At 47.3% G+C, this 19,896-nt stretch overlaps 1 protein-coding gene across 1 annotated transcript in view; it reads right to left on the bottom strand.

Moving 5' to 3' along the window:
* vipr2 (vasoactive intestinal peptide receptor 2) overlaps positions 1-19,896 on the bottom strand; it is a 179,102-nt gene that overhangs the window by 124,816 nt on the left and 34,390 nt on the right. The window contains exon 4 of the mRNA XM_068007939.1: positions 16,976-17,073. Coding sequence (XP_067864040.1) covers positions 16,976-17,073 — 98 coding nt within the window. The remainder of the gene's footprint in view (positions 1-16,975; positions 17,074-19,896) is intronic.

Below are 19,896 nucleotides of genomic sequence, written 5' to 3'. Positions count from 1 at the left end.
GAGGGCAGGCTGGGCCTCAATTTAACATCTCATCCGAAAGTTAGCACCTTTGACAGTGCAGCACTCCCTCAGTACTGCATTGGGGTATCAGCCTACAGTTTGTGCTCAAGTCTCTGGAATGGGATTTGAACTCACAACATTCTGACTCAGAGGCAAGAGTGCCACTAACTGAGGCACAGCTGACACTGTGGAACTTACATTCGAATGGCTTCACCGAGAGATACCTTCAGCAGTGATGGGCCCTCAATGGAACTGTGGTGCAGTGACCCCAAGTCTGCCAAAGTCGGGAGTCTCAGATCAAATCTCACATTATAGGGTCTCCGCCTTTTTCGGGTGCTACTTGGTGGCCTTGGTGAGACTGCACCTGGAGTATTATGTACAATTTTGGTCTCCTTACCTAAGAAAGGAAATACTTGCCAAGGAGGGAGTGCAGCGAAGGTTCACCAGATTGATTCCTGGGATAGCAGGACTGTCGTATGAGGAGAGATTGGGTCGACTCGGCCTGTACTCACTCGAGTTTAGAAGAATGAGAGGGGATCTCATTGAAACATATAAAATTCTGATAGGGCCAGACAGACTGGATGCAGGGAGGATGTTTCCCCTGGCTGGGGGGTCCAGAATGAGGGGGTCACAGTATCAGGATATGGGGTAGGACATTTAGGATTGAGATGAGGAGAAATTTCTTCCCTCAGAGGGTGGTGAGCCTGTGGAATTCTCTACCACAGAAGGCTGTGGAGGCCAAGTCACTGAATATATTTATGAAGGAGCTAGATGGATTTCTAGACACAAAAGGCATCAAGGGGCATGGGGAGAGAGCGGGAATATGGTATTGAGATAGGGGATCAGCCATGATCATATTGAATGGCAGGGCCGAATGGCCTACTCCTGCTCCTATTTTCTATGTTTCTATGTAAGATGTGAAACCCATGTTCAGTAAGGCAAATGACGGCAACGGGGTGGAGCCAAGTGTGGGGACTCCCTCTGCTGGGAGTTCCTGCTCTGTAGGCTGGAGTAGAAGCCAGTGTATCATTGGAGGCATACTGGCCTCCAGAAGGGCAGCTGTGGGTCCCACCGATGGGACGGCTGGTACCCCTAAAGAGAGCAAATTATTTTTTTTTTAAATCTGAGGACTGATCTGCTACATTGCCAGAGGGGTTGAGGGGAATGTGGTGAGGGTCGGTGGTGGGGGGAGGGTGAACTGAACAATCCCCCTCTAATAGTGGACATAGGGTAGGTGAATGCCAGAGATGTGCCTGAAGTGGCACCTGCACCCACCTGCCCCCTCAGATCAGCCATAATCTAATTAAATGGCGGAACAGGCTCGAGGGGCTGAGTGGCCTGCTCCTGCTCCTATGTTAATGAGGTGCTCTTCCACTGAACCCACACACTCTGGCAGGATCAGTGCTGGAGGGCTGCACTGCAAACAGAGCAGGGCTGGGGTTGAGAGAATGACGGGAGAGTAAGAGGTGCGACTTGTAACCAGCCTGTGAGCCGCTCTGGAGTTGTTTGACACAGAAACCATGCTCCATGCTGAAGAATTTGGAAAAGGCACTTTCTCGATGTTGGCATGTAAACAAATTTGCTGTGAGTGTGAGCTCAGTAATTGACTCCTGGGCTTCTATCCTAAAAACTCTATTCATTAACGGATTGAAATTGCACTGTTGCAATATTAATAACAAACCCTTTAATGCATTCATATCTTTTGTCTGGACAGATGAAATTCATACAAATATGTCCACATATTCATTACTCAATTGTACACTCGTGGGGTGTTCATTTAAAAAAAACCAATGCTGTAAAAAGTCTGGAAGGGCAGTTAACATGTACAAGTGTATATAACCCCTTCAACAGAGGGTCGAGTTCTGGACTGTACATTCAGATCCCATGGTACAACTAGCTTGCTTTGAGTAAGTAAAGGTTTCCCGATGTGTCTGGGCCAATATGTGAAGCTATGTTGGCACATACCTACAGCACATAGCCCTGAAAATTTTTCCTTTTCAAATATATATCCAATTCCCTTTTGAATTTACTATTGAATCTGCTTCCACCATCTTTTCAGGTAATGCATTCCAGATCTTAATAACTTGCTGCATAAAAAACAATTCTCATCATCTCCCCCCCCTGGCTTTTTAGCCAATTATTTTAAATCTATATCCTCTTGTTACCAGAAACACCCACTCTTCTGTCGACATCTTTTCCCCAACATTAGAAATTTCGGTGGCAGCCTGAGACCAGTGAGGACAGCTCTGCGGGCACATTTAAGTACGCCATTGCAGAGTGCTGCTTTCCCCAATTCAAGAATGGTGCAGGCAAGCAGCATAACCCAAGTTGCCCACCTAAGTGAGTCCCTGTGGCCGTCCAGCTTCTGCTGCACTTAGTCCAGTATAAACCTTGAAGAGTAGAGATCATAAGGGTAGCATCCTTTAAAGCAACTAAAATTAGGGGCATGTTTATACTGCAACTTTAGTGCTACTGCCAAGTGCTTTCCTCTTTCACAGTAATGCTAACGTTGCAGTGTGAATCCAGAGGCAGGGCTTGACCTGACTCCAGAGAGAAGTGTGTGTGAAGTTCCCTTGAGGAGACAGCATCTCCATGGGCTTGCCACCGCACTGAATATCAACCAGGTTTAAGAAGCCCCATTACACCTCTGGGCGCTTTGTTAACCTACCTGGAATTCATTTAAATATTTAGAAATTATGAACAGCCCCGTCTGCACTTTCTAAACATTTTAAATTTTAATTACTGTGAAAGGAGCAAAATCCGGTATAGCTACAATGCAAGAAAGCTGGTTCCTAGTACGCATCAGAAAAACGATCAGTCTCAGCCTTTATAGGGATATATTTTCCTTTGTGTGCAAAGAAAAATTCTTTCATTAAACTGTCTGTATAAGCTCATGACAGGTCAGTAAATAATTTTTCTTTAACTTTACACTTAGAGCAAAATATACCCCATAGTTGGCACATGGTTTTACTAACCTCATTTTAAAAAGTGGTACACCTACCTCTTGCTTACATAGCTCGTAGGTCAAAACTATTATGAAAAAGTCACATCTTCTATATATGGTTTGATCAAATACTCTGGCTGTACAAATGCACTCATGTCGTTTATGTTAGAACTCAGTTTTAAATATTGCAATGTAATCTCTGACATCTGTGTAAATAGTAACTCAAGATAAGGGCAGATTTCCACAGTAAATTTTTCAATATGGTTGATCTACCTTCAGCATTATGGAAAGGCAGATTGTTATCTATGATAATAATGGTAAGGCTGTCATACATCTAAAGCTGCGGATATTATTATATCTAGGCGTGCTGATTGAGGAATTATCTACAAATGAAGCAACAGCATAAGAATAACCCTACAGGCGCACAAAATTCAAAGAGGTCAAACCAACATGTAAGAAATATAAACACAAATTGAACTTTGGTCATTTTTGGCTGGGCTTCAGATTGCTGTGGCTCAGAAATCTCAAACTTAAAGTGCCCAAGTACAGGCACCCTGGTAACTCTGACAGTCTGAGAAGAATGATATGTTTCTTTTCTCCTCTTTTTTGATGAATTTCGCTGCTCATGAAGGTACAGGATGGCACTGTTTCCTGGGGAATTCAACATTTGTAGCGGTGTACACCTGTTTAATCATCTAAGTAGGCTGGCAGAGCAAAAAGTTTGGGCGTGAACCTTTGTGTTACATGCCCTTGGGCATTCTTGGTAACTGGGTTGTAGTCATTACGCATGTGATCATTGGTGATCTGCTGGGGAATGGGGAAACTCGTATTCCCAGGTGCTCCATAGCCTTGCACACCAGGTGGGTAATTACAATTGGTCTTCAACTTTGTGAATTCTAGGGCCCTGATATTTACGGGCCGGGGGTGGGGGGGGGGGGGGGGGGGTGAAGGGAGTGGTCGTAGCGGTCGGGAAACTCGGAAATGCAGGTATCGCGGAGGTCCAGCCGAATTTAACGTTGGGTCTGCTGTCCCAGCTTTTGGGAATAGGAGCCTCCACATGCACTAATCATCTGCCAAAGTGAGGTCTGTTTACCTCTGTCTGCAACTGTGGATGTCAGTGGGTGGGCATATAGCACCTGTCACGAAGCCTAACTTGCCTAGTATATTGGTCTTGTGCTGCTTCTTCTAAACAGCTCAGGTGGGGGATTCCCATTGGGAAACCCATTGAGGCCAGGAATGATGCTGGGGGCATTTCTCATTAGAACTGGGACAAAAGTTTATGAGAACCTAAGTGCCAGAAGTAAAAAGACCTTCTATGTACATACCACTGCCTAGCAACCTGACTGGAAGGATATATTGGCCTTGGAGGGGGTGCAGCGCAGATTCACCAGAATTATACCGGGGCTAAAAGGGTTAAATTATGAGGACAGGTTGCATAGATTAGGCTTGTATTTCCTTGAATATAGAAGATTAAGGGGTGATCTAACTCAGATATTTAAGATGATTAAAGGATTTGATAAGGTAGATAGAGAGAAACTATTTCCTCTAGTGAGGGAGTGCAGAACAAGGGGGCATAACCTTAAAATTTGAGCTAGGCAGTTCAGAGTTGATATCAGGAAGCTGCTTCACAGTGGAAATCTGGAACTCTCTCCCTCAAAAAGCTGTTGAGGCTCGATCAATTGAAAATTTCAAAACTGAGATTGATAAATTTTTGTTCTGGAATGCATTGCCTGAAAGTGTAGTGGAAGAAGATTTGATAGTAACTTTCAAAAGGGAACTGAATAAATACTTAAAGGGAAAAAAATTACAGGGTTACAGGAATGGGACAAACAGGATAGCTCTTTCAAAGATCCAGCGCAGGCATGATGGGCCGAGTGGCCTCCTCATGTGCTGTACCTACTATGCTACTTTGAAGGGTATTAAGGGTTACGGAATCAAGGAGGGTAAATGGAGTTGCGATAAAGATCAGCCATGACCAAATTGAATGGCAGAACAAGCTCGAGGGGCTGAATGACCTACTCCTGTTCCTATGTTCCTATCACAGCCCATTTCATGTTGCTCCAAGTCAGATACAAGTGTCTGCGTGCCTGAACATGGGGAAATGACATGCAGGATGTTCCCACCCCAAATTAATATTTAAATAAAGGTTTTGCCTGTTTGAGATGAGTACTTTCAATGTCAACTTATCAGTCGACCGGAAATGATGGGCTCGATTTTAGGGTCGGGTTACCTGCGGGTTTCCAGCGGGGGGGCCCCGAAAATCCCGATCTCCGGTCACGTGACCGGATCGCGACGAAATCCCGGCCACTTCCGGGTACCGCGCTGACGTGTGGGGCTGCGCGCGCAAGCCCCGCTGGTGGGAATCCCGCAGGCAATTAAAGCCAGCGGGGTTCCACTTGAGAGCACTTAACTTGCTCGTTGTGGTCAGTTAATGAGCTGAAGCAGCTGTCAAAAGAGGAAGTGTGGGATTTTAGGTTCAACGCAGTCAGTTTCCCACACTGGGGGAAACAGTACCTTTCAAACCAGGCGTGTTGCAGCCAGCAGCCTGTGGCAGGTGCCAAGGTGCGCTCCACGGGGGAGAGCCCTCACCCACGCAGGAGGCAACCCCTGCCCTCCACCAACCCCCGCCAAGCCAGAGGACAGACCGACACGAAACCGCAGCCCCAGTCCGAGGACCCACCCACCTACCCTGCACAACCCCTCACACCAACACCTGCCAGATGGGTGGTGCGTTGACATCGTCGGAGGACGAACAGGATGACCAGCCCCAGCAGCCTCGCAGTCCACGCCGTCCGCCTCGGAGAGGTGGGGCCCCCCAACACGGTGCTGCGGCACACCCACCTGCACAGCAGGAGGGAGGGCAACCGCAGAGAGAGATGCGTCGCAGGAGGCACTACCCTCCGCACAGGGTGTACAGAGCGAGGCTCAGCTTCATGGACCTCTCCGAGGAGCAGTGCATACGGAGGCTCAGAGTCAATCGCCAGGTAGTCGCCGACATCTGCAGCCTCCTTAACGACGAGCTGCTCCCTGATGGACCAAGCAGCATCTTCTTACCTGTCGCCGTCAAAGTCACCACTGCCCTCAACTTCTTCGCATCCGGTTCCTTCCAGGGTGCCACCGGGGACATCACCGGGGTCTGTCAGTCCTCTGCACACAAGTGCATAAGGCAGGTCACCGATGGGTTGTTCCGCAGGGCCTCCCACTACATCAACTTCGCCATGGACGAGCGCAGCCAGATGGAGAGGGCGGTTGGATTCCATGCCATGGCCGGCTTCCCACGGGTGCAGGGTGTAATCGACTGCACCCACATCGCAATACGGGCACCTCCGCATGAGCCAGGGCTGTTCATCAACAGGAAGGGGTATCACTTCATGAACGCCCAGCTCATCTGTGACCACCGCCAGAGATTCCTACACGTGTGCGCCAGATACCCCGGCAGCTGCCACGATGCCTTCGTCCTCAGGGAGTCCGCCGTCCCGCCCATCCTGCAGGCACCCAACGCCGGCAAAGGCTGGCTCCTCGGCGACAAGGGGTATCCCCTCCACACGTGGCTCATGACGCCTCTGAGGAACCCCATCACCGAGCTGGAGCGTCGGTACAATGACAGCCACACTGCTACCAGGTCTACAATTGAGCAGACCATAGGGCTTCTCAAGATGCGCTTCAGGTGCCTTGATCGTTCTGGGGGAGCGCTCCAATACACACCATTCAGAGTGGGACGAATCATAGTTGTCTGCTGTGCCCTGCACAACATGGCCAGAGAGGGGTGCCGCTGGAGGAGGCCCCATCCACACCCGCCACCCACATTGAGGAAGGCGAGGGCGAGGAGGAGGAGGAGGAGGAGGAGGAGGAGGAGGCGGAGGAGGAGGAGGCGGAGGAGGAGGACGCGCCAGAGGATGTTGGACGACCCATGCGCCGAGCCGCGACTCACCGGGATGGTCGCCGGGCCAGGGAGGCACTCATACGTCAACGGTTCTCCTAGAGTCAGACACTGCGAGGCGCTCGCATCTCCACACCTGCACATGCGAGCGGCCATACCAGCCCCCTCCACTGAAGAGTGCTGCCAGTAATCCTGCACCCACAGCAGTGTGCCCAATGGGTGGCAGCAGGTGTTCGCCGTCATGATGGCCTCCACGGAACGCAACTATTGCACAAGCCGCGGAAGAATGGACGAGAGGTGGCAGGAGTGGTGAGAATAGACTATTTAATATCTGGAATGTGACATTATATAAGAAACAAAGTACAAAATAATAAACACCCTGGTGTATTCCCTTTGTGATTATAAGGCCTTTGCAATTCTTCTCCGGGAACCCCTACGTGGTGCTACCCCTGTGGCTCCAGCAGAGGTAGTGGCAGGTTGCTCGTCTTCTTGCCTTGACCGGGTAGATGCTTTTGGCGGACGGCCCCTGGGTTTCGGTGCCCGTGACGGCACCTCCACAGACTGCTCCTCCTGCACTGGGGCAGGGGCAGACTCAGCCACCTGGAGAGGAGGCACCATTGCGGGTACTGGTTGAGAGGTGGGCGACGGGTGGGACGTGGGGACGCCTTGAGAGGCGTCCCCGCTTCCATGTCCCCGTTCACCATCATCCCTCTCGTGGCCTCGGCCCACATCACCCCTTCCACCCTGCTGGACAGCAGTTTGGATGGCATGTGTGAGGCCTTGCAAGGCCACCCCTAGTGTATCCCTCAGCCTGTTGGTGGCGTCGGAATGTTGCTCACCCTTAATCCGTACAGACGTTGTCAGGGCCTGCATGGACTCGAAGTGGAGCTGTGCGTGACGCTCAAGGGAGGCCAGCCTGTCCTCCACCGCAGACAGTCCCGCACCTACCTGTGACACTGTGTCGCCGGTACCCTCCTGTGCCTGCGCCACCAATGCCCACATGCAGGAGGTGGACTCCTCCATCGCCTGCGCTATTGTGGACAATGCGCGCGGCACCTCTGCCAGTACCTCAGCAATTAGCTGGTGGCCCTTGACGACTCTCCTTTTCACTGGTGGCCCCCTGGGTTCAGCATCTGGGTCCGGCTGAGCAGAGCCTGGAGATGAGTGCTCCCTCCGTCGCGGACCCTCCGCGGCTGCCCCTGCCACCAGGGTCTGCTCATGCTCACTCGTGCGCAGTGACTCACCAAGTGCTACCCCAACTAGTTGGCGAGGGGGACCCACCGAGGTGCGTGTCTCTGCGCTGGTGGATGGTTGGCTCTGATGTGACGATGCACCCTCAGAGACCGCCATGTCCTCTGAGGAATCGCCCTCCACGCTCGCTTGACCCAAAGACGGACCTGCAAGAGAACAGAGGGCACTTTGAGGCATGTGGACCAACTTGACAGTGCGCCTGATGGCAGGTGATGAGACGGTAACTCGCGATCATGGGTGTTGAGTGTCAGCTTTCCCTTACCGGCCGTTTCGGCAGCGACACACTCGCCATCGGCCACCGACAGGCAATGTCGCGTGCGGGCGAGGTCGAGCGCCTCCACCTCTGCGTCGGTGAGCTCCACCACTTGCGGCGGCCCACCTCCGGTGCGTGCCCTTTCCCTATTGTTCTTGCTTCTCTTCTCCTGTGAAGGCAAAACACAGATGTGTGAGTGGGTGCGTATTGCATTGTGAGACGCATCGAGCATCGGTGTGGTTGGGTTGAGCGTGGCGCGGAACGGATGGGAGGAAGCGTGGGCCACGTGCCCATCCCATTGATTGGGGATTGGGGTGTGTGGTAGTGTTCGGGTGGGGTCAGGGACGGTGGGTACTTGCGTGCACGGCGAGGATGGTGAATGAGTGGCTGTGAGGATTGCTGATGGAGCGCAGTGGTGGCTGTGCAGGAGGGGGTTGTGATCTGCTTGGCGTGATGGTGGGGACGGGATGTGGGAGGGTGCGTTGGTGTACTCACCTTGCCAGACCTAGTCAGGTCATTGAAGCGCTTGCGGCACTGCTCCCAAGTCCTTGGGGTGTTGCCCCTGCTGCTCACCTCCGCCGCCACCTCTGCCCATGCCTTCCTGGTTGCGGCGGCAGGGAACTTGCGCCCATCTTCTGGGAAGAGTGTTTCCCTCCTCCTCCTCACGCCCTCCAGCATCAGCTGCAGTGCCAGATCTGAAAAACGGGGCGCAGCCTTTCCCCTTTGCTGAGCCATCGTCTCAAACCGCTTGCTTGTAGCAGGAGGGGCTTTGGGAGACTGCCCCTTTAACTGGAGCTCCTACATCACGTCGACGGTACTGCGCATGCGCAGCCGGCCGGCACGCAGCTGGGGAGCGCAGAACCCGGAAGCTGGGCTTAATGGGTCCAATTATCCCGTGATCGCGTGGGGGACGCACACGATTAGCCGTCTGCGTTTTCCACGCTCCCGGAGGACCACCCGCTGGGAACCCGCAGGCCTGCTAAATTCGAGCCCGATGTGTAACATAATGCTGGGTCGCCACCCAATTTTATAATCGGACTGCAAAACCCAGGCCTATGGGTTTCTAATGGGCTGTGCGGCAGATTAAACACTTCTACAGTGAAAGTAACTCCCACGTCATTACTTCCCATCAATTTCGGTTGGGTGGTTTCTGTTCTCTCTTATGTTCTGTCATATTTACATGTAAATGTTGTTTATAATAAGAACCATTAACTCATTTTATTATACCATGCGTGCTTTAATTTCCTCTTTTGCTACACTGACTTCATGTCCATACTTAGTAGCTGCTAATTTTAATTGAAACGACACGGATTGCCTGCGGGTATTTTCCACGTAGTTATAAAGACTTTGGAGTAACTGGAGTAACTTCTAATAGGCTCCCATTTGTCGGTCTATTAGAATGATCAGGAATCACATTTGTTTAGAATTACATAGAATGTACAGCACAGAAACAGGCCATTCGGCCCAACTGGTCTATGCCAGTGTTCATGCTCCACACAAGCCTCCCCCCACCCCTTTTCATCTAACCCAATCTGCATATCCTTCTATTCCTTTTTCCCTCATGTGTTTATCTAGCTTCCCCTTAAATGCATCTATGCTATTCGTCTCAACTATTCCATGTGGTAGCGAATTCCACTTTCTGACCACTCTTTGGGTAAAGAAATTTCTCCTGAATTCCCTATTGGATTTATTAGTGACTATCTTATATTTATGACCTCTAATTTTAGACTCCCCCACTCATCTCTTCTCTTTAAAATAAAAGCCTTTTCAAAAAACCTTCTTGGTTCGTGGCTTTTTGTCTTTTAATGGACTTTTTAATCCATCCAGTAAAAATGAAACTAGCGGGTTAATTTGTGCATTATTACTAGCGTAAATCGAGCATTAAAGCCACTCATGAGTGTCAATGTAATGGTCCCTAACTTTTGCCTATGCTCCTAAAATTCCAAAAGTTTTAATCAGAAAATAATAAAATGTTTTCCTCGCATTGAAATGCAAGCTTACATTTAAGGAAGGGCTTGTGTAGTGACATTATTGCAACTGTTATTTATGCGACAACGGACCATTAAAACTAGCAACTTTACAAGCACCACTGATGGGTTTGTGAGTAACTATACCAAGTGCGTAGTGAATTAACTGACCCCCTCCACCAAGATGGCAACTGGGCTCAGTGCTAGGCTGCGAAAATTCAGCCATGGTTCCCACTCCCGATGACCAACCACTGACCCCTGCTACAAAGTGTGGGGCAGATTGTGACTTTGTGCGATAGTGTAAAATGGGTGGTAGCGAGTCGGCTGCCCGTTTTACATCTCTCCTGAATTTTTATTTCCATGATCGTCAATGGAAATAAAATTTGGGACAGATATAAACTGGGCTGTGGATTCCAGATCACCCATTTTACACTATCGCACAAAGTCATGATCTACCCTTATGTTTGTGGCTGTCGGGTGAGAACGGGTTCAGGCTTCTCTGTGATGTCCTCTGCAATCAAATAGCCTGTGCCGACGTTCATTTTCTCAGGCTCACTCATGAAGAATGGCCACTTGAGTGAGCTTACTGAACACAGGCATGCCCTGTGGAACAGTATTCCAGCTCTAGTCAGTGCCCGGGGGGAGAGAGAGACAGAGAACTGGAAAAAACAATGCTAACAACCTTGGTTTCACTTATATCTCTATAAGTTATCTAAACAGAATCTTCAGGCACATGCTTAATCAAACGTGGAGCAAAATAATTGGTAAAAGAAAGCACAAGAAAGTCATGTTGGAGATACATATATAATTAAAATGTAAATTGCACCATAAAAGAGCATTACAGATTAAAATTCAGCATATTCATGATTGCAATTACATTTTTAAACTTGGCAGCTTTGGAGATAATGTTATGTCAACTGGAACAAAATTTCATAATGGAACTGATTTGCTGAATATATTTTAACAGCAGGAAGCTGAAGACTTCCATTGGTAAAAGGCATTGGCGGGGGTGGGGGGGGGGGGGAGTTTTAACTCTCCAGCAGAAGCCGGGCAGGGGGCGGTTAAAATCGGGGCGGGAGACTTACTCACTGGCCTCCCACACCGTTCCCACCAACTGCAATTTAAATTGCAGCCGCCAGGGGCTTCATTAAATCGGTGACGTCATTGGGACCCGACTGTCATTTTTGGCCTGATTGGGGAAGTGGCTGCGACTTACCCACCAGACTAAAGCAAATCAGAGGCTGATCACTGGGAGAAAGGGCCCCTCAGGACGTCCTAAAGTGCTTCACAGCCAATGAAGTACTTTTGAAGTGTAATCACTGTCGTAATGTAAGAAACACAGCAGCCAACTTGTGCACAGCAAGTTCCCACAAACAGCAATGTGATAATGGCCAGATAATCTGTTTTTTTTAAGTGATATTGGTTGAGGGATAAATATTGGCCATTGACCGAGGAGGACTCCCCTGCTCTTCTTCAAATTGGGTCATGGGATCTTTTACATCCACCCGAGAGGGCAGACGGGGCCTTGGTTTAGCGTTTTGTCTGAAAGCCTGCACCTCCGACAGTGCAACCCTCTCTCAGTATTGCACTGAGCTGCGCACATGCAAGGTTTCTGCATTTACAGTTACTACAAAGTCATGTTCACGATTTGTCATTCTGATTGCAGTCCTCTCCTGATGAAAGGAAAAGCTCCCCACAGACTGTAACAAAGTGCAGTCCCAATGTGAGTGTTGCTCCTCCAATGACACTGGAGCCAGGTATAGGACCTGTACTATACACCTGTCTTGTTATGCTTATTAACTCCTAGATTGTTGCTGATTCTGCCCATACAAAATGACAACTGAAGTAGGCTCTGGTATGTGAGAAACCAGCAGTTTCACACAGATGGAAAGTTGATTACAATGGAGTTTGCTTTCAGTGCGGCTTACTGCTTGATTTTGTGGAGGAGGATTGAGTAGAAGCAGAGAAAAACTGGCAGGAATTTTAGATGGCACCACAAAAGCATCCATCACATCTACAGGCCCAGCTGTTTGGCAACGATTGAAGAGTTCTGCCTCCAGAAGCTGAGGCTTAGCAGAAAGGCAATTAGAGAGCTGTTCAGTCTGCTTCAAGAAATCCTGCAGACAACTTCACAATTAGGGACAGGACTGCCGGTAACATATCCAATCAGATCAAGGAAACTATGGCTCTCAATTTGTATGCTATCAGCCCCTTCCTGGATAGAGCATGGTAAATCAGCAATATCAGCCAATTTGCTGTACAAAGATACATCAAAAAGCTGACTGATTTTTCTCAGCAGGATCAACACTTTCATTTCCTTCCCCACTGACTAGAAACAACAGCATGACAGACTTGCCCAATGTTATTGGATTGCTGGCTTTGTTAAGGTACAGCCGAAGTTTACGGAGGGTGGAAGCTGGGAGGCCATCCAGGAGAGCACTGGAATAGTCGAGTCTGGAGGTAACAAAAGCGTGGACGAGGGTTTCATCGGCAGATGGGCTGAGGCAGGGGTGGAGACGGACTAGGTGCAATCATAGAATCATAGAATCATAGAAGTTACAACATGGAAACAGGCCCTTCGGCCCAACATGTCCATGTCGCCCAGTTTATACCACTAAGCTAGTCCCAATTGCCTGCACTTGGCCCATATCCCTCTATACCCATCTTACCCATGTAACTGTCCAAATGCTTTTTAAAAGACAAAATTGTACCCGCCTCTACTACTGCCTCTGGCAGCTCGTTCCAGACACTCACCACCCTTTGAGTGAAAAAATTGCCCCTCTGGACCCTTTTGTATCTCTCCCCTCTCACCTTAAATCTATGCCCCCTCGTTATAGACTCCCCTACCTTTGGGAAAAGATTTTGACTATCGACCTTATCTATGCCCCTCATTATTTTATAGACTTCTATAAGATCACCACTTAACCTCCTAATCTCCAGGGAAAAAAGTCCCAGTCTGTCTAACCTCTCCCTGTAAGTCAAACCATCAAGTCCCGGTAGCATCCTAGTAAATCTTTTCTGCATTCTTTCTAGTTTAATAATATCCTTTCTATAATAGGGTGACCAGAACTGTACACAGTACTCCAAGTGTGGCCTCACCAATGCCCTGTACAACTTCAACAAGACATCCCAACTCCTGTATTCAATGTTCTGACCAATGAAACCAAGCATGCTGAATGCCGCCTTCACCACCCTATCCACCTGTGACTCCACTTTCAAGGAGCTATGAACCTGTTCTCCTAGATCTCTTTGTTCTATAACTCTCCCCAACGCCCTACCATTAACGGAGTAGGTCCTGGCCCGATTCGATCTACCAAAATGCATCACCTCACATTTATCTAAATTAAACTCCATCTGCCATTCATCGGCCCACTGGCCCAATTTATCAAGATCCCGTTGCAATCCTAGATAACCTTCTTCACTGTCCACAATGCCATCAATCTTGGTGTCATCTGCAAACTTACTAACCATGCCTCCTAAATTCTCATCCAAATCATTAATATAAATAACAAATAACAGCGGACCCAGCACCGATCCCTGAGGCACACCGCTGGACACAGGCATCCAGTTTGAAAAACAACCCTCGACAACCACCCTCTGTCTTCTGTCGTCAAGCCAATTTTGTATCCAATTGGCTACCTCACCTTGGATCCCATGAGATTTAACCTTATGTAACAACCTACCATGCGGTACCTTGTCAAATGCTTTGCTGAAGTCCATGTAGACCACGTCTACTGCACAGCCCTCATCTATCTTCTTGGTTACCCCTTCAAAAAACTCAATCAAATTCGTGAGACATGATTTTCCTCTCACAAAACCATGCTGACTGTTCCTAATTAGTCCCTGCCTCTCCAAATGCCTGTAGATCCTGTCCCTCAGAATACCCTCTAACAACTTACCCACTACAGATGTCAGGCTCACTGGTCTGTAGTTCCCAGGCTTTTCCCTGCCGCCCTTCTTAAACAAAGGCACAACATTTGCTACCCTCCAATCTTCAGGCACCTCACCTGTAGCGGTGGATGATTCAAATATCTCTGCTAGGGGACCCGCAATTTCCTCCCTAACCTCCCATAACGTCCTGGAATACATTTCATCAGGTCCCGGAGATTTATCTACCTTGATGCGCGTTAAGACTTCCAGCACCTCCCTCTCTGTAATATGTACACTCCTCAAGACATCACTATTTATTTCCCCAAGTTCCCTAACATCCATGCCTTTCTCAACCGTAAATACCGATGTGAAATATTCATTCAGGATCTCACCCATCTCTTGTGGTTCCGCACATAGATGACCTTGTTGATCCTTAAGAGGCCCTACTCTCTCCCTAGTTACCCTTTTGCCCTTTATGTATTTGTAGAAGCTCTTTGGATTCTCCTTTGCCTGATCTGCCAAAGCAATCTCATATCCCCTTTTTGCCCTCCTGATTTCTCTCTTAACTCTACTCCGGCAATCTCTATACTCTTCAAGGGATCCACTTGATCCCAGCTGCCTATGCATGTCATATGCCTCCTTCTTCTTTTTGACTAGTGCCTCAATCTCCCGAGTCATCCAAGGTTCCCTACTTCTACCAGCCTTGCCCTTCACTTTATAAGGAATGTGCTTACCCTGAACCCTGGTTAACACACTTTTGAAAGCCTCCCACTTACCAGACGTCCCTTTGCCTGCCAACAGACTCTCCCAATCAACTTCTGAAAGTTCCTGTCTAATACCATCAAAATTGGCCTTTCCCCAATTTAGAATTTTAACTTTTGGGCCAGACCTATCCTTCTCCATAGCTATCTTAAAACTAATGGAATTATGATCACTGGTCCCAAAGTGATCCCTCACTAACACTTCTGTCACCTGCCCTTCCTTATTTCCCAAGAGGAGGTCAAGTTTTGCCCCCTCTCTAGTCGGGCCATCCACATACTGAATGAGAAATTCCTCCTGAATACACTCAACAAATTTCTCCCCATCCAAGCCCCTAATGCTATGGCTGTCCCAGTCAATGTTGGGAAAGTTAAAGTCCCCTACTATTACCACCCTATTTTTCTTGCAGCTGTCTGTAATCTCCTTACATATTTGCTCCTCAATTTCCCGTTGACTATTTGGGGGTCTGTAGTACAATCCTATCAAAGTGATCTCTCCCTTCTTATTTTTCAGTTCTACCCATATAGACTCAGTGGGCGAACCCTCGGATATATCCCCTCTCACTACTGCCGTGATGTTCTCCCTAATCAAGAACGCAACTCCCCCTCCTCTCTTACCTCCTGCTCTATCTGAGGACGGCTGGAGGTGATCTGCATGAGGCTGCCATTTCTCAGGACAGCAGCACATGCCAGGCCTTCCACCTTCCCTCTCAGAGCACCACACAAGTGCACATGGGAGGCAACACCAGGCTGCCCGGGTACAAGCTCCAGAGATGCAGCCAGCAGCGGATCCTTTAATCGTCAATCCTGAGTTGCCCTGAGAAGGTGGTGGTGGGCCTCTTCCTTAGTCTTGATGGTGATGGTGGCCCCCACACAAGGGAAGTCCACATGCTGACTCATAATGCCCTTAAATGGCATAACAATCCACCCAGTTATAAACATACGCCATGACAAAAAAAATCACATTATAACTAACGCTGTAGTCCTACTGTGATATCTAAACCATACTGTGAAATAAATAGACTGGAAGCAGCATTTCTGCTTCACTTTCCTAAAAAAAGCTGCATCACACAGCCTTACATGATGCAAATTATTTCTATTAATGCAGTTAATAAGTCAAAATCTATTAACAATCTTTCCATTCAGCTTAATTCAGTACAGCTCCAGAATTGCATGCAGTTGCAGATATGGCTTTTTACACCGCAACTTATTGAAAATTTTTCTTTCCAAGAGGATCTTTAACAGACTGATGTTTCGGACACTGCCGAGACAATAATAGGCTTTGGGACTGTATTTCCACAATTTCAATTTAAAAATAAACTATATTTGGTATTAGGTTGTCAATGGGAGGCTAATAACACAATGAGAAGCCTGTAACATACAAGTGGTTTGTCGCTGCTCTTTATGACTGATCAACTATCTTTGGGGTTGAAATTCTGTTCGGCCAGTTCGGTCAGCAGAAGTGCACCCGTAAGTACACCCAAGTGAGAAAGCCCAGATCCCGTCTGGTCCATACTGCTCCGACGGAGGATAGGAAGCCTGGGAAAGGCCCACTGAAAATTTGCCTGTTGAAGTCTTCAGCTGCTCAGAGAACTATGGGGACATTGTCTAAAGGCAGTCACTCTCCTCTGGAATTGATCATCTTCGGCTGGTAGAGTTTTAGGGCCTTTCCTGGTGTTTTAGTCGACCTCACATCAGCTCTCAGCTGGCATCTTTTCGGCTGATGCCCGCTGAAGGGATATTGGGCGGAATTTTCAGGTTAGCCCAGAAACTTCCCCAGACAGGTCCCCTTGGCGTAGGGGAGAGATTCACCTAGAAGGCCAGAGGCAGAGGACCAGATGATGCAGGTAGGGTGGATAGAGGTGAGAGGCCGTGGAAGGATTTGTGAACAAGGGCAAAGATTTTAAATTCGATCCAATGAAAGACACAGAACAGTGTTGTTCAGTGAGGATGTGGGGTGATGGATAAGCAGGGCTTAGTGTGGAACAGGGTGTGGGTGGATCTTGTCCAACCAAAGGGGCAAAAAGCATCATACGTTTCTTGTCTGCTTACCTTTTCAGCAACTTCACTGTTGTAATATCCACAGGCATTCCCATATGCTGGAAAGGTGTCTGTCCAGCCTTTAGCCGTGCAGTTCTTGCTGACATTCCCTTTAAGAGAAGATTAATAGATTTATCCCTGATCATGTTGACGGCCTATTTCAATTTCGACAAAACACCACTTGAAGTATAGTGAATACATCTAAAATTATCTCTTCTGATTTTATTTTGGATCGTTTAAACATTTAAATGGTTGGGCAAGGTCTTCATGAAAAGGTATTTGCAAACTCCCAACGAATGGACACACCGACTCCGAAATCCGATTCCCTAACACGTGCTTCCGTCAAGTGAGGCTTTACTCTGGGAGCCTCACCCCACAATATTTACCCTTTGGCATCAGCAACAAATATTCTCAAGTTTAGATGCTTTCGATACAGGAGTCAATTCCCCTCCGGTCATTCCTAACATTTACTGTATGTAAACTGCAGTGAATCACATTAAGCTATTTATATATGACTCCATTAGAACTAAATGATGCACAGCTTCTGCTCCCTCTCAAATAAGAGAGTTAGCAAGTACTTTTTTCACAAAGACCTTGCCCAACCATAGAAGAAAACACCCCTAATGAATAAATGTGACATTTGTATTTCCCACTCCTGAATCAGCCTTGAATTAGATTGCCAATTATTGCTGAACTATGAATGTTTCTATGTTCTGGATGCTCGCTCTCTGGAATTTGGTTTGATGTGGTCCAAATTCATTTCAGATAGGATCTTCACAAGTAGAGACTTTAATCCAATCAATCCGGCCTGGTTTTAAACTGACCATGATCTTTGCCCCACACAATTTCAGAGACAGTGTAATCTAAAATGCAACATATTTTAGCAATAAAATGTTAAGTTTGCAAACAGACTAATGTGAAATGATCCCATTGTACATACAACCCCAACTGTAAACATACAATTGCCTGGAAGCATTGCACATGATAATACAATAAATGTTTAGAAGTTGGAAACAGCTTGAAATGTCCCAGCTGATGAATTTGCCTCAAGTAGCAGACAGGAAGGGTTTAAAACTATTCTCGAAGGACCTAAATTCCAACTTCTATTCACACAACATAAAACCTGAATGATTGGTCTGGCAGGAGCGGCTCTATAGAAAATGGAGTGTTTTCTATTGTATCATAGAACAGAATCTTTAGACAGAACAAGAGATATCATTGATTAAAATGGATGGTTCATTCAAAGAGACTGCTGGGCAGTGCCTCACAGTATGTGTAACCTTGAAACATTAACCTATCTTTTCGTCATCCAGATGCTGACAGACCTGCTGTGTACTTCCAGCATTTCCAGTTTTTGTTAAAAAGCACCACTCGGAGACGTCTCTACCTCTCTCCTTTGCTGGTTTACCGCATGTATCTGACTAAACGCATTGGTCATCTCAGACAAACAGTTTCAATCTGATCTCTGAATCTGCCAATCAGTGGCACTGAAAAGGGTTGGTTCACAAATCTGCCCAGCCAGCTTCACCAACCTTCCCATCCCAGCAAAAGGAATATCTTACACACCAGGTGGTGATATGATAATGAGAGTCAAAGCTCAGGAATCAAACTGTGCCCCTCTGTGCCATGTTACTCTTTACAATTTAATTACCTTTAACCTCCTATTTTTCTCTTACTTGCTTTACAGTTTTCATCTTTAAATCCCTCAGTCACATTTGATTTATTTGTTTGCTAATTGTTTATTCCTCTCACTTGCTCTTCAACCTTCTCTTTGTTCTGTGTTTAGTGTGTATTCACATTATTATTTGCTCTTTTAGTTTTGATTGTCTCTGGGGATCGTTCTTCTTCACTTCTGCCTTGTATCTTTGCCTCAATTTATAATTTCTGTTTCTTTCTTTGCTCCTCTGTCATATTCTGATTGCTCCAGGGTTATTTTTCACAATGTCTCCACAATGTGGTCCTAAATCCCACTATCACTCTCTTCCACTTCCCCTACTGGGTGAGGGAAAATTAGCTCCATGCTATTGGAGGAGATGTCTTACTCATACTCCTCAGCGAGCGTGATGCTGCTATAGGAACATACGGCAAGACTACAGCTTTGTTACGCAAAGATGGACCAGTCTGTGCACGCTATAGCTAAGCAATCCAGCACTGCAAATTCATTCCTTTAATCAGGGCTACTGGGCCAGTGGGCTGATAATTTTTTAATTATCCTGCACTCTGCAGGACACTGTCATTTTAATAAATGCTTTCTCTGAGAAGTAAAATTATTAAAACACAATGATCATCTTTGCAGATTAACTCTGGCTAAGTGGAAGAGATCCCTTTGCAAAGTCTGTATTTGCAGGCCTTCCTTTCACATGTGGTAAAGGACTACTACTGTAATGGAAGGCCTAAAGAGGGCTTGTTCCAAACAACTTACTCAAGACATTTTTTGGGATCTGGGGGGGGGGGGGGGGGTGAGGGGGAGAAGGGAAATTAGCTTTAGTTGCTATGTAGTGACATCTTAAATGTCTTCATGAAGATTTCCTTGGTGTATTATTTTTATCAAATCTTCATGAAAACATTTACAATGACATGCCGCGTAGAGCCCAGAACAAGTCTTCCCCCAAAGGGCTTCTTAAGTATAGGAACATAGGAACAGGAGTAGGCCATTCAGTCCCTCGTGCCTGCTCCGCCATTTGATAAGATCATGGCTGATCTGTGATCTAACTCCATATACCTGCCTTTGGCCCATATCCCTTAATACTAGCAACAATAGCCTTTTGCGGAAGAGAGTTCCAAACTTCTACCACCCTTTGTGTGTAGAAATGTTTTCTAATCTCGCTCCTGAAAGGTCTGGCTCTAATTTTTAGACTGTGCCCCCTACTCCTAGAATCCCCAACCAGCAGAAATAGTTTCTCTCTATCCACCCTATCTGTTCCCCTTAATAT

Source organism: Heptranchias perlo, chromosome 2 (genome assembly GCF_035084215.1).
Source record: "Heptranchias perlo isolate sHepPer1 chromosome 2, sHepPer1.hap1, whole genome shotgun sequence".
Classification (NCBI taxonomy): Eukaryota; Metazoa; Chordata; class Chondrichthyes; order Hexanchiformes; family Hexanchidae; genus Heptranchias; species Heptranchias perlo.
The sequence above is the reverse complement of the archived record's forward strand: the minus strand, read 5'-3'. Positions and strand labels throughout refer to the sequence as shown.